This window comes from Clupea harengus, chromosome 3, assembly GCF_900700415.2.
Source record: "Clupea harengus chromosome 3, Ch_v2.0.2, whole genome shotgun sequence".
NCBI classification, from domain to species: Eukaryota; Metazoa; Chordata; class Actinopteri; order Clupeiformes; family Clupeidae; genus Clupea; species Clupea harengus.
The window spans coordinates 3,473,431-3,488,421 of record NC_045154.1 but is presented as its reverse complement, the minus strand read 5'-3'; the positions used below and the strand labels follow the sequence as shown (position 1 = coordinate 3,488,421).

At 41.5% G+C, this 14,991-nt stretch overlaps 3 protein-coding genes across 9 annotated transcripts in view; all 3 read left to right on the top strand.

The window, feature by feature from the left end:
- Window positions 1–170: 170 nt before the first annotated feature.
- polr2c (RNA polymerase II subunit C) lies at window positions 171–2,648 on the top strand. The gene is made up of 9 exons (XM_012822315.2): window positions 171–389; window positions 558–607; window positions 705–773; window positions 864–916; window positions 1,067–1,195; window positions 1,286–1,337; window positions 1,449–1,617; window positions 1,720–1,794; window positions 2,103–2,648. The coding sequence occupies exons 1-9, from the start codon at window positions 304–306 to the stop codon at window positions 2,245–2,247; spliced, it is 828 nt and encodes a 275-aa protein (XP_012677769.1). The 5' UTR covers window positions 171–303; the 3' UTR covers window positions 2,248–2,648.
- A 141-nt stretch (window positions 2,649–2,789) lies between these two features.
- Window positions 2,790–8,562, top strand: LOC105895647 (diacylglycerol O-acyltransferase 1-like). 3 transcript variants are annotated; one of them, XM_031564251.2, is made up of 15 exons: window positions 2,790–3,917; window positions 4,019–4,106; window positions 4,243–4,283; window positions 4,371–4,589; window positions 4,687–4,795; window positions 5,596–5,700; window positions 6,124–6,374; window positions 6,533–6,571; window positions 6,708–6,749; window positions 6,856–6,900; window positions 7,003–7,115; window positions 7,205–7,270; window positions 7,399–7,486; window positions 7,574–7,636; window positions 7,800–8,562. In XM_031564251.2, exons 7-15 carry the CDS (start codon window positions 6,243–6,245, stop codon window positions 7,992–7,994), a joined length of 783 nt encoding a protein of 260 aa, XP_031420111.1. In that variant the 5' UTR covers window positions 2,790–3,917; window positions 4,019–4,106; window positions 4,243–4,283; window positions 4,371–4,589; window positions 4,687–4,795; window positions 5,596–5,700; window positions 6,124–6,242; the 3' UTR covers window positions 7,995–8,562. The 3 variants fall into 3 exon arrangements, with proteins under 3 accessions (XP_031420111.1, XP_031420109.1, XP_031420112.1); XM_031564249.2 differs by having other exon boundaries at window positions 7,399–7,492; XM_031564252.2 differs by lacking the exons at window positions 6,124–6,374; window positions 6,533–6,571; window positions 6,708–6,749; ... (4 more) ...; window positions 7,574–7,636; window positions 7,800–8,562 and having other exon boundaries at window positions 4,371–4,453; window positions 4,537–4,589; window positions 5,596–5,898.
- Window positions 8,563–8,815: 253 nt separating this feature from the next.
- wwp2 (WW domain containing E3 ubiquitin protein ligase 2) overlaps window positions 8,816–14,991 on the top strand; it is a 36,551-nt gene continuing 30,375 nt past the window's right edge. Inside the window, exons 1-5 of one of the 5 annotated variants that reach the window (XM_031564247.2) lie at window positions 8,816–8,918; window positions 10,135–10,216; window positions 11,418–11,574; window positions 11,910–12,031; window positions 13,481–13,618. In XM_031564247.2, the coding sequence (XP_031420107.1) occupies window positions 10,147–10,216; window positions 11,418–11,574; window positions 11,910–12,031; window positions 13,481–13,618 (487 nt within the window). In that variant the 5' untranslated portion in view covers window positions 8,816–8,918; window positions 10,135–10,146. The other 4 variants (XM_031564244.2, XM_031564245.1, XM_031564243.2 and 1 more) reach the window with 4 other exon arrangements.

Genomic DNA, 14,991 nt, shown 5'->3' with positions numbered 1-14,991 from the left:
AAATGCACAGTGCGTGTTCATTGCCATAGTCAAAATATGTCCATGGTATCAGCACACTGAGAATCTGGTGAAATTTAATATAATTTCAACTTTTAAGATGTCTATGCTTTTATTATTGTATAATACACCGGAAATAGATGGTGCACTTTAACCTGGATGCTAAATCTCTACAAGAGCCAATCAGAAACAGCGTGTGAATTTTGCGCCGCTATTATTCTGTTCCGAGGTGTATGAGCTAATTGTAGTGTTAACTATATGTGTATTGTCTTTTTACTACATATGTCATAAACCCGAGCGTTCATAATGCCATATGCCAATCAGCCAACTGTGAAAATCACAGAGCTTACTGATGAGAATGTAAAATTTGTCATCGAGAATACCGATTTAGCGTGAGTATTCGCAGTTAGCATGCTGTCTGTTGTTAGCATTTCTGGTTTGTTTGAGTAGGTTTACACGCTGACTTGTTTTGCTACTGTACTGAAATCTGTCTGCTCAGTGTCTCCTGTCGTGAAGTAGGTCCGTGTGTTAAGTTGTATTTGTATGTTGAATTCTTGCAGGGTTACGAATTCTATCAGACGCGTCTTTATGTCAGAGGTTCCAACCATAGGTGAGAAATATTGGCTGGTGCATTTGTCGTGATTGGTATACTTTCCACCATATGCAATATAAACATTTCTTGGTAACCTAAATTGTTTTGGTTCTAGCAATTGACTGGATCCAAATCGATGCCAACTCCTCTGTTCTCCACGACGAGTTCATAGCCCACAGAGTTGGTGAGTTACCCGTCTACCTACTTCCAGATTATAGGTGTAGGCTTAGATACAGTGATTGTTTTGTGGTAATAAGTATGTATCATTTCGTAGGTCTCATCCCCCTAACAAGTGATGACATCGTGGATAAGATGCAGTACTCCAGAGTAAGGACTTGGAAGCCTGGTTCACTGTAATAATGTATAATGATGTGGACAGTTACTTATTTCTGACAATAAATTAAATGTAGACTCTTGGCTGAGAGTAAGCCCCTGTAATTCTCTTAATAAAAGGATTGTACATTCTGTTCTTTCCAGGATTGTACATGTGATGACTTTTGCCCTGAATGCTCTGTTGAGTTGACCCTGGATGTTCGCTGCACAGAGGACCAGACACGCCATGTAACCTCCAGAGACCTTTTATCCAACAACCCACGTGTGATTCCTGTAAGAGGACATCTAATATATTGTCACAGTCAGTAGATATGCTGTTCTGTATAGAAGCAATACAATGACATTTGTGGCATGTGTCTCTAGGTGACCTCAAGGAATCGGGACAATGACCCCAATGACTACGTAGAACAGGATGGTGAGCAAAGACCCTCTCTTTTTCTGTTTCAGTGCTGACCTTCATTTATTTCGGTCTCCTTGTTCAGCTCAGCTAACCTAATAATCGTTCTGCCTTCCTTCTCTCCAACAGACATCTTACTTGTCAAACTTCGTAAGGGTCAAGAATTGCGGCTCAGAGCGTTTGCTAAGAAGGGCTTTGGAAAAGAGCATGCCAAGTGGAACCCCACTGCCGGGGTGGCCTTTGAGTATGACCCTGACAATTCACTGAGACACACTGTCTTCCCCCGTCCAGAGGAATGGTGCGTCTCTGCCTCGATAGTTGGCTGCATGTGGTAAAACAAGACATAATGTGGTGTACTGTTGACTGCCTGTTTCACTTACTCTTGTGTGTCTTGTGTCAGGCCAAAGAGTGAATACTCAGAGATCGAGGAAGATGAAGTGCAAGCTCCTTATGACCCAACCGGCAGACCAGATAGGTGAGTTTTGGATTCAGTGTGTCATGGCTGTAATGTCCTGCACTTTCGCCTTTTGCCCAGGGGGCTACTTTTGCAGGGATGGGCCATTTGTAAGCATTACAGCAACACTAATAGATGTGGTCAATAATCAGATATAGACATTTTGGTTCTATAAATGTCAGGCAAGCAGTATTTGTTGCTTCATATGTTTGTTGTTGTTGTATTGGATCCCTAGACATGTCCCACAGCAAGTTAAGGTTATATCAGTTTACAAAACAATATGTGATGCAAGTTGACTAACTCTTTTGCCTCTTACATCTCCACGGCAGGTTCTACTATAATGTGGAGTCCTGTGGTTCCCTCCGGCCCGAGACCATAGTGTTGTCTGCCCTAGCGGTGCTAAAAAAGAAACTGAGTGACCTGCAGACACAGTTAAGCCATGAGATCCAGAGTGATGTACTCACTATCAACTGAAGAAAATCCACATATTGAGACCGCAGCAGTTCTGTATCATGAACGGGAGTTCAGACATAATGTCTTAGCATTCAGGAAATGAAGGACTTCATTCTTTTTCCTCATATGAGGTATTTGCTAGTAGAATCACACAAATCCTTCATTAAATGTATCGCAAAATGTCCTTTCTGTACTACATGTTAATTTGTTTTCTGTTTGTTTCCTGGAGTGATAGCAATTGGTATATGACCATGTACTGAATTCAACAGGTTTTTGTGTATAGAAATTGAAAAATGGCTTGGAAATCAGGCCACAGGTTACTTGTAGCTAAAAATGTGTAATTCACTGGTTATAGGTATTGCTTTATTAAGTCTCCTGAACTGATGTATTTTCTTTAAAAAAATAAAATAAAATGTAAAATACATTGCCTTTCTGTTGATTTGTAACTGTGATAGACATCCCGAATAGTAAAATTAAAGACACAGTGGCTTAGACATTCTATGCATTTTGAGGCTTTCAGATGTTTGTAATACTGTACAGTTGTTTGCATTGCTTAGAACAAATGTAGGCTAATGTAAGCCCATGTTAATAAATAATAACAACACTGAAATGCATGATGCAGACAAAGAAATCACACCAAAACATGGCTTAAGAATTCACACAATATTGCATTTGTAAATAAAGGAACTATTCTTTGACATTTAAGAGTAATACTGAATATATTGCAAAAAATGAAAGTCGTCTAAGACTGGCTGAGTTTTCAAAGATGACGCCCCAAAATAGCCCACACATGCGCCAAAGCTCGCAGAATTAAATTGATATTCCAAAAGCATCCTGTGAGCGACCGCCACCCTGCTGTGTAGGTTTGACACAACCTCTTTGTGGCAAAAATATCTCTTGTCTGTTCTGGACACACGCGACATAGATCAAATAAGTTTATTTTTATAAATAAACTGTAATTTTGTCTGTAGGGTATATCATTGTGCCCCTAACCTTGGGATGGCCGTGGGCAATAGCATCTCGCATTCACATGATGTTATTTTCTTAATTCACTGTAGCTAGAGAATGCGAGATAATCCTTGGTGTTTCAAGGTGAATGGACAGGAGGCAGTACACTTGACTTCAGATGTGTTATTGAGGTGGACTAATGATCGTTATAACCAACTGCCTGCCTGCTCCAATATGTTCGGCTTTCAAGGTTAGCCTCAGCCTGAACTCTGCACGAATATAGATGCTAAGCTATGAGATTATGTTTTAAGAAATAAAACGGTCGGATTTGTTTTAAGTCGGTTGGCAAAGTGTTGGTTAATATATTTATCATTATTTTTATTTTTTTAAGACGTTGAAGGGGTGCTGTGCAAGGCGAGGCAGAACGGTTCTTGAATCGCTCTATTGGTGCATCCTTGCACCCGGAGTCTGCAGCCACACAATGAAAATAAACCTACAGTACACATTTTGTGTACAGGAAGTTATTGCGTAAAACTTATTTAAAAATATTTACATTAGTAGCTTAATGAAAAATGTAAAAACAGATAACTGGCCTCATTATAAGTTTCTGAGTTTAAAGACAGCAAGTAGGCTACAAATATGTCCGTCTTGAAAGCTTACCTCCGCGGTCAGTCCCTTTCGCAGTCTGAGGAGGAACACACCTGCGCGGGCACAGATTCATTATCTCCTCTGGACATGCTCTGGTACCTGTTTATGCTTATTTGTGGTTTACCTAAGGCCTATGGAATTAGTCAACGATAATCCAGAGGTCACACTAATATTTTGGCTGTTTAATTAACTTTAGCTGTCACAGTGTTCAGGACTCGTTGCTAAGCTCCAACAGTCGCTTCACCAATTACAGAGGAATTCTGAACTGGATAGTAATCCTTCTGGTGAGAGCCCTACCTTGTAGGATTTTAATGTGAGAGATCAATCATGCACACTACTGACCTGTAACTGCTTGCAAAACAGTACGACTTATGTGTTTTAGTTTATTTGCTAAATTAATATAAATCATTTCTGCTTCAGATGTTGACCTATGCCCACCTGTTTCTGGAGAACTTCATACAGTAAGTACATTGGAAATGTGGCGGGTTAGAGACAGAAACAATAGTCTTTTCCCAATTTAAATGAACCGCTTTCTCCCCTGTCTTAAGGCATGGATTTTTGATTGACCTAAAGAAAGCCCTGGAACTCCTGATTGGGGACAACTACTGGCCATATCTGTACTTGATCTTGGGTGAGGCTGAATAGAAGTTCATGGTAGCTTGCTTACAGCTGTCAGATGATGTCATATATTCTTGTCTGTTACTCTTCTTGCAGCTGCCAATGTGTTTCCTATGATATCTGTGATTCTGGAAAAGAGCCAGGAAAAGGTGAGGAATTTGGACTATAGGTTTCCAAAATGAGTTCACGTAGCTATATGACAGCATTGGTGGATACATCTGTGCATTTGTTTCCTAATGATCTCAGGGAAGCCTTTCTTCTTCGTTGGCATACTGGCTTCACATCGGAAACCTTGCGATGCTGGCAGCTTTCCCTACCAGCATTATTCTCCTTTATGAAACATCTTTATCTACAGGTAACGACTCAATCCTCTGAGTCAGAGTGCACACGAACTGGTTACTAATGGATACAGTCTGACCACTTATTAAGATGTGAATATGATGGACACGGGCACAGAGCTTTAAGCTTTGAAAGGGCTCAATTTCCTGGTGAACTTGAATGAATGTCCACTCCCCTTCATTTTTCCAAGCAACATCTTTGAACTTAGCTGAAGGTCTGGTAATGTAGCTTAACACCAACTCTGACATGGAGGGGACTTTTAACTGACATGCAAAACAATCAGCCACAGTTAGTGGTGGTCATTATGGCATTTAGAGAGAGAATGTTGTTTGTCATTTTGTAGAGACAGTTTGACAGAAGTACATGCACAGTTAAACTGGCAGACTCCCACAGACTTAAAGCAGCAATACGGAGTTCTGTTCCAAAACTAGTAAGCTAACTACCTAAAAGCCATGCAAAAACCTTGCAAACACCACCAACAGCCCAGCTGACACTGATAGAATCTTGCCAACACACTAACTGGTGTCTTTTGGCAGTTTAGCTGGCAATGTCATGCGTGTGAAAGCTTGTCTTCCATTTTTGAAGGGTGTACCAGCCCGTTACACAGAACTACATAGGGCATATCCTGGATGGCTAATGGGGAAAACACAGGTGTAAAAAATGTATAAAACCATATCTCAAAACATTTCAAATTGTTGCATAGTGTTACTTTAATGCAATACACACTTAGATGGTCACTGGTACTTTGTGGATGGACTCTCAGTGGCTGAAACTATCTTCATCATATTTATATTATGCTTACTGTCTTACAACTAGGTGGAGCTCTTTTATCTCTTTTCACCTACACAATACTTTGGCTGAAGCTCTACTCATATCAGCAGGTCAGCAGCTGGTACCGTGAGAGTGAATGCACAGAGGAAGGTATGAGGTAGAACTTCACAATTAATGCATTCCTTAATAAGCATTATGACTAATGTAGGGAGGTCTAAAGAGGTCCCAGAAATAATAATAACAATTTTACATGAAGCCAGTTAACCTCACTGTATGTTTCAATTTTTTTTTACGGCAAACGTGTAATAATGTACATGTGAAGTTGACTGCAACTGTTTTTTACTCAGTGGCAAAATCAAGACACCTTGCTAATGTACAGCTGGACTGATTTGTTGATGGCTATAACCTGATTGATTTCTGAATCCTTTCTGAGGTGAAGGGCATCCAGACAGAAATGATCAAGATGTGCATCCCATGTGCAAATTTCTGATTAGTTGGTTATGTGGAAATGGAGCTACATTGTGTACTTATTGCAAGCCATTGTGTATGAAGAAGGTTGGTTATGTATTACAGGAACAAAAAGTAGAACTCCTCAGGAAAGTGAGAGCACTGTCTATGGTAAGATTTCAGTTAGAGCACCTTCATGTTGCATTGGATTGCATGGTGACTAAATTACATCTACATTGAGTGTCATGGTTGAGTTTTTATTTCCTCTTCCAGAACTTTACTATTTCCTTCTGGCCCCCACTCTGTGTTACCAGAGGGACTTCCCTCAAACACCAAGGGTCCGTATCAATTTCATACTTCAAAGCTTGGTGGAAATGGTGAGATTTTCTGCCATTCCATAAGGGTTTGGAGGGAATATATATATATATATATATATATATATTAACTATATATATAACATGATGTATGACGTGTGATGAAACTTGAAGAGTCTCTAATTGAGGCAGGATAACACTAATGACACTTCTCCTACCAGGTGATCCTCACCCAGCTCATTGTGGGAATCATGCAGCAGGTTGGATTCTTCTTGTTTATTTTTTCTAGTTTAGTTGTCATGTCTAATCTATGACATGAATATATTTGTGTATGCTGTTGTTTAATATAAAGTTGCTGTTGTATTTCATTCAACAATATGCCTGGCCCCATCGTAGTGGATTGACCCTATCTTTCAGCGGTCTAAAAAATCTTTTGCTGTAAGTGACATCATATTCCTTTTAAGTCTTTGGATAAATATAATCTGTCTGATTGTGACAAGGTCTCATAAGTGCTTCCTCTCCACCCTCTGTCTGGCCTGTCAAGGATATGGAAATAGCTGCAAGGATTGAGCACCTGGTGGAGTTAGCGGTCAGTGAGTATGTGTGTCTGTGTTTGTGTTGGGTTTTAAATCAGTCTGTTGTATTTCCTTGGAAGTCAGAAACCTGAAATGACACTTGCACTCCTATGCAGACACCCACCCATTTCCTGTGGCTGATGTTCTTCTTCCTCTTCTCACACTCCTATCTGAACATCCTTGCTGAACTCCTGCGCTTTGGTGACCGCCATTTCTATGGTGACTGGTGGTGAGTCAGACCATTTTCAAAGCTGTAATCATGCTGACTTTAATTTCCTCCCATTCATTGGTTGTTTTTTTTAACTTGCATTTTTCCAGGAATGCTGACACACTTGGCAGTTTCTGGAGAAATTGGAATGTTCCTTTCCAGAAGTGGATTCAAAGGTATCGTCACCCAAATGAACAACATATCCACTGTTTTTCCCACGCCAAAAACTGAGCAAACGATTTACCACTCTTTTTCTCATCTAGTCCATGTTTCTCTTTGCCTCTCCTCTCTTTTTAATACACAGACATCTCTATGAGCCATTTCTAAAGAAGAAATTCTCTACAAAACAGGCAGACATACTGATCTTCATAGTCGTCTCTGCACTTTTGGAGGTGTGGGTAGGTAGTTGTCCGATACAGAGATATATTTATGTTGCCAATGAGCATTCTTGTAATTTGGTATTGTTTATCTGTTTGTAGTTTAATATTGCTCTGGCCCTACAAAGATGTCATCTATGGTTGTTTCTCAACATGATGTTTGAGGTGAGGCTTTTGTGACCTGCATGACTTCTCTTGCAAATGTTTTTTTTTTTTTTATGAAAACAGTACAGAATACAGAAGTTGCATTTATAACATCTGTGTATGTTGACCTAGTTGGCATGGATTCAGATATTTATTTTCACCTTTATGTAACTCCCCATTTCAGCTTCTCTTGGCTTTTCTCTTGGACCGCTTCTTTATTGGTAACTATGGGAATGGGCTGGTGTGGTTCTGTCTGCTGCTGGGTCCTCCCTTGGCTGTGACAACCTATTACCATGACCACTACATGAGTCAGCGTGGTCCTTCTGATGACTTCCAGTCAGTCCAATTACAACAGGAAAAACACACGAAAATGCACTAACTTCACATACACAGACAGGTGGCACCCTATATCAGCTTGTGCTGTAAATGTGTGAAAAACGCCTCTGTGTTATTGTGAACATACATTGAGAACATTCTTTCTCATCAGTGCCTATATAATATATACCACAGATTTTTTACTCATAAGTCCTTCGATGAAAGTGTTGTGAAAAAAACAAAACACCACATCAATGCCAGTACAAAAGGATTAGCTTGTCTCAGCTTCAAACCTCAAAAACAAAACAAAACGTTGCATTATTACACCCACATTACTCTTGAAAATAATGTGTTGTACATGTTTAACTATGAATGCGCTTACAGGCTATGTAATATGTATTCAAGCCTGAATAAATGTATACATTATCTTTTACTGTTACTCCTTGATGTTCATTCAAAATGTCGAAATGCAATTTGGGGACAATAAAGTTCTAATTCAATGACCTTATTCAATTGCCTTCAGAATCATTTTTAGGTTTGCCGTGTGAATATAGCCTATTAGTTGTTATATACTGTATGTCAATTGAGTAGACTTCTTATCAAGAGCAGTGTATACCTACACGTCGACATATGGTTCGAACAACGTCTTTGTTCAAGGAGAAGACTTGGAGATAATATTGATTAAGGTTGTAGTCTTGACAAGTTAACAGCGTCTTGAAATGTAGTAATCCTACCACTGACATCGAATTAGGCTACACATCGTCCTGCTTGTAAAGTGGCTTTTAAATAATAGTCGAAAATGGGTGTGAACGAGAATACCAAAAAATAACAAAACATTTTCTTGGCCACAACGACCACCACATTTTTCATTTTTATGGGGAGAAATGATTCATTGCGATTGCGTTGTTCTCTTTACCACGTGACCATGACATTGAGGCGGAAATGAAAGTTAACTGGGTAGCAACGATAGGACCACAGCTTTATTAAGGTAGGAACAGATGTCAAACGTTGTCATCAACGTACGTACATTAAAGCTTGTTTAACGTATATGTTTTTAGCAGGGAAATTCGCAATCATCATCCTAAGATGGTCTGATTATGTCTTACATCCTAATTGTAATCTTCCAAATAGCTAACTGAGTATTAGCGAGGTTTGATGGGTTAGCTAGCTAACTTAGCTAGCTAGCCAGCTAGGGTACCTTCCGTGTTGTTATTGTGGGGGTTTTAAACTGCGCACACAATGCGTCTGTGTGATTTGGGATGTGACCCGGGTTGTTGTGCAGTTGTAGTTTTAAGGCGAAGTGCACTTATGGTGACGACTCTCTACGTTTCTTGTATGACAGTGGATTATGTATTGTTTGCTGTCTTGCCATTGCTTGCTTATATCGTTAGCTAACGTTAGACTGCTTTAGATTGACGGATTCATCAGTCGATGGATGTTAACTTAAATTCCTTTCTAGCATAAATTACAACACGCAGGCTCTCTCTTCTCTATGAAAGCTAGTATATTTGTTCAGATTATGCATACTATTTATATTTAAAGCCACGTCCTAAACCGCTGTGCTTGTAACAACCACTCTCTTAAGTAGCTAGCTAACGGTATTGAAAGGGGGAGTACTACATTACCCAGTTAGCTATCCTAGTTAACAGTTAAAAAGCTGGTGATACCTTGGTATGGCTCCTACCACTTAATGGGCATTAAACATTATTTAAGTGAGCCGTGGCTAGGAATGGGAACTCAAGTTAGTTTCCTATCTTATCTTCCCTTACAGCAAGGTGCGTTTTCGCTTTCAGTTTTTCACCAGAAGAAGGCTATTCATTTTCCAATTGCAGTTAGGAATGTTGTCTTTCTGTAAACCTTGTCATCCTAACCGTCATTTCAGCCGTGGGTTACATGTAACTGAGTTCTAGCTGTTTAATTGAGGTCCTTCCGCATAATGTTGATATGACCTCTCCCAAAAACTCAGAAAGTTAGAACCATTCAGCGTTTTCAGTCACGTCAAACGTAATGATGTTGGCGAGCTTGTTCCAAGATAAGACATTGATCTTTGGAACGGGTATTGAACCATAGTGGTAGTAAAAATCCTGTTGGAGACATTGGTGTTAGGGGATTCCATGAAAGTTGGGGGTGGGGGTTACTGGTATGGTAGTGAAGGAGATGTATTGGTGTCATTGTGTACATGTCTGCATATATGTGTGTTGCAGAGCTGTGATGTCATGGCAACTGCCAGCGTGAATAGACCTGGCAGTGCCCAGTCCACGGAGAAATCCCAACTGACCTTGAAAGGTAATGAATCATGATTTTCCACCTGTGCACACCTGCCTCGTCATCCATGCGTCATCCTTGCACTGTCCTTCACTCTTCTGAATTGCCTCTAATCTTTGCACCAGACCTATGATCCAAACAGTGGAGACACAATATAACTGGACAGGGGAGCATTATGGATGCCAGCCATGGCAGTTTAGTAGTGATTGCCAGGCATTGTCCAGTGTGGTGTGCAGTGTGCAGGCATGTCCTGGTCTCAGCTAGAGGGCAGTGCTCCCTTAACTTGTCCACTCTGCCGGACCACACAGTGGCCAGATGAGAGATGCAGAGAAGATTTGATCTTTGTCGGTTTGTGTAATTATGGCAGTTGGCACTGACAGACATGTTAACATGGAGGGAAATCTATTGTTGTGTTGTCCCTCTACACACAGGAATTGATATTCACTATGTAAGTGTAAATGGCTTTGACCAGGAAATATTTGTTTTAGAAAAGTATATCCAATTTGCTTATTTCCTGGGCTATTTTGACCAAGGGGAATTCAGCCTATCTGCAACTGTTTAAATTGGATGGAAAGACGTACTAGGCTACTCCATCTACATGTAAATGGCTTCTGCGGTCCAAAATATCTTCTGAATCATCGTGTCCAGACAAAGGAAGCACAGAGGGGAAGTGGTTTTGAAGTGTGTAATAGTTCTCATCTGGAATGTTAGCACCAGGGATGAGTGAAATCAATACAGTTTAGTATTGCTGCACTTTATGTTGTTGTATCACATGGCTGGTGTCATTATTGTATTATTACAATGATACATATTTTAAAGTGCACTTTTTTTTAAAGTGCACCTCTTTGGGAATCTCATAGGATAATACAAGTCAGTTGCTTTTGAGAGCCACACCATGGCACAACTGCTTTCCAGTCAGATGAGCAGATTGCTGGTCTGAGCGTTTTCCTTGAGGGATGTGATTTGCAATCAAACATTTTGCTACCATTGATCTCGCTGCAATACTCATATTGTAATCTTGTAATAGAATTGTAACATGATTATGCATTGTGGACCCCTACTCTTCTCTCTGCTCCGTGTCTTGTTTGAGGATGTGTGACCCTAGCTGGGTGGTTGAGTGAACAATATTCCTTTGTCATGGGTCTGCCTCTGTCTCTGTCTCTCTATGCCTGACATTTTACTCTCTCTCTCTCTTTCTCTTTCGCCTGTCTTTCTCTCTTAGTTCTTTCTGCAAAGCCCCAGTCCCCCAAACTCCCTAACCGCCATTCCCGGCTCAGCTCGTTCGTGGAGGTGACTGCCGATGGCCTGACCAGCGAGACCAAGAAGACGGGCAAACGCACAGGGCACCTGGAGCTCCAGTGGAATGAGGACCTCACCCTGTGAGCTTTCCTAACCCTTCACCCACATCACTCTCATAAAGCAGTCAGGGTGGATAGATAGGTGGTGTTTTAGCAGTCGATGGTGCTCTTATGCCATTGGAGATTTTGGAAACCATGATATGTAGTTATTAGCCAGTGAAGTGTGTTTTGAGACACAGTGTCCGGTGTGAACAGTCCTCTTTCAGGCCTAGGCTGCTTGTTGTTTTGCGGGCTGAGATTGATGTTGAATGTTTAATGTATCTACTTTTAGCATTCATGCTTGTAAACCTTCAAACCTTAAAACTGTCTGTCTTTAGTTTCTGTTTTAATGTTGCCTTTTCCGATGATGCACACAGGAATGTGACGCCTCAGAGTCGACTAGATCTGAAGCTGTGGAGCTGCCACACCCTGAGGAAAGAGCTACTGGGCAGCGCCACCATTGACCTGTTGGACACCTTACGTAATCATGATGGCAAGAGTAGGTTGAGCCAATTGCACGCACACCTTAACAAACATAATATGGGTCAAACATTGCTTTACAAGCCATTTTTCAATATAAATCCTCAAGGGTGTAATTTGGGATGTTGCATCATGGGTAAAATGTGTACAACAGTCATACATCAACCAACACTGCGGGAGCAGCGTGACCCAGTTGACTGAGCGTTCTCAGTTAGTGGCCTTATGGCTGCAATCATAATCTACAGATAATCCAGTTTACACGTGGTCACATGATTCTGTGAAGGATATTCATGCCGTAAACTGCAAATTGTGTAATTGTTATTTCCACACCTCGCTTGTGAGAACAAGCCATAATGTGAAGTGCTCTTATTCAGTTCAGTTCTGTTATTCATGCCAAAGTGTAGAATATCTGAACTTCTCTGAAAAAGAATACTTTGTAGCTGTCCTTACTTTTCTATACAGATGTTGCATAAGGCAAAAATGGGACTAAAGTCCGGATGATGGAGGTGTGTTTCTTCATATCAACAAGAGATCAGCTGTGATTTCATCACGTGTCCCAGTTAGAGCTGCCCCTAGACAACCACAAATCTGTTCACAATGCCTCCTTTGAGTGAGAGAGTGTCCACTTTTTTTAATTTGCATAACACAGCTGATATTACACGAAGGCGCTTCAAATATGCACACGAGTTGGATGGAAACTCAGCTACTGATGCTAATTCAGGACACTTTGTGGTATTGGAAGAAAAGTCTCCTCGCATTTAGGTGGCTATCAAGACATTATGTGCTCTTAGCAACCCCCGGTGTCTGCGGTTGCCCCAGGGACTCCGTAATGGGGTAGAATGGGGGGGTGAAAATAAACCAAATGGCCACCTGAGAGACCACCAATCAGAACGTCAGCCATGTGCCCATGTGAGAGCAGTGCAGCAGCGTACATGCAGACGGAGAGAAGACCCAGGAGAGGGATTGCACCGACTTTATGCTTTTTCACTGACTTTTGGATCGGGGGCCAGTGAAGGAGGGGGACGATTGATAGATTTAGAGTCAACTGATACGACTTTAAAATCACAACAGCACAGAAATGCTAACGGGATGCACGTAATCCTCTCAGTAAACCTGGACTGCTCTTATAATCAGTGTTAGTGTGCATGTGAACGCCTTCATTCTCGGACTTTGTCAACCACAACTCACGATGGTTTGTTGTCATTCAACACACATATTTTTTTGAAAATGAAAAGCTCTTTTTCAGTGCAGAATTTTGATTGCAGTTTAATATTTTTTTTTGTGGTGTTTGCGTGTGATTGCTTTCAATGTGTGTGAGATGTCCCACGAACAAAATGAAAAATGTTCTCAGATTTTCCAAACATTGATACTGAGACACAACTCAAATGACGTACATTGCCACAATCCTCTCTTATCGACTTTCATTCTGTCTTTCTCTCCCCCCCCCCCCTCTCCATGTGCTGTTCAGTGGAGAATCTGCAGCTCAGTCTAGTCCTGCAGACGGAGAACAAAGGCTCAGTTGTAGCAGGAGGCGAGCTGAACGTCTGTCTGGACGGCCTGGTTGTTGATCTGGGATCCTTGCCCAATGGCAGCACAGCAACAGACAGTGAGTCCCACCTCAAAGTGCACACACACACTCACAGACACACACACACACACAGTCACACACACACACACACACACAGTCACACATGCGCACACACACACACATGGACATATTGCAAGGGGGAAAAAAAGATTTTTACGCACATGAAGGCTCCCACATGCACATGGATCAAATAGTCTGGTAGCGCATGCACTAAAAACAGCATGAACCACGCTAACGTAGCATGCACTAAAAACAGCATGAACCACGCTAACGTAGCATGCACTAAAAACAGCATGAACCACGCTAACGTAGCATGCACTAAAAACAGCATGAACCACGCTAACGGAGCATGCACTAAAAACAGCATGAACCACGCTAACGTAGCATGCACACTCTGGTCCAGGCCCAGTGCTGAGTAGTACTACAGTAGGCTTTTTTCAATGTATATGTGTGCGTGTTGACTTCACCTAAACTAAATGCTGGGGTGGGTTGGGTTGGGTTGGGTCAGAGGAGTGGAAAAAGCCAGAGGTTTTGGGGCTCTGTGGTCGAGGAGTGCAGAGAAGCTTCCCGCTGCAGAGAGAGAGAAAGAGAGAGAGCGAGAGAGAGAAAGAGTGAGTCTTAAGGGGGGAAACTATGGAGTTTTGTCATGGCACTTTCTAGCATGCTTGCACATGCACAAGCTAAGCTGGCTCTCTGAAGCATAGAGTAATACCTAGGCAGGGTAGTAACAGTGTGAGTCACTCGGTCGTGGGTCGTGCAGAAACTTCACCGAACCTCGCTGAATTTAGTTTTCACGCACATACACGACGTGGCTTTTCTTTCAAACATGCGGTGAAGGAGAGAGAATGTATGAGAAAAGCAGTAGCCGGTATAATGGATACATATTTGAACGCGCGCATGGAGGGCCTCTGCACAGGAGCATCAGGCTGCAGGAGTGTGCAGCAGCACCACTGCTAAACATTCATTGCGTGCGTTCCGCATCAGATTCCCAAGCTCACAGTAGGCTCACGAGTCCACACGATCACATCAAACATTTATTGCGATGAACTGCAGGTGTGAGACGGATGTAATGTGGAGGTGGTGCTTTTTTTTTCCAATGCTGGTGCAAGACATGACTCACAAATTGAACCTCCACTGAATATTGTGTACTTTTTTTTTTATATATATTTGAATTATTATGTTTCTCCTCTGACTTGACACTGACTCTGTACTTCAAAACAAAAAGAAACCGATCACAGACATGTGACGTTTCAAGCTAGCAGACATGAACATGTTTGAACTGCTGTATACTTTCACGATGTGCACTGTACCAGTCCTCTGAAGTGCCCTTTTCATTGATGTGCCAGCCAATTTGACCCCTCTCCAAACACGCCCACAAATTCAGCTGCTGT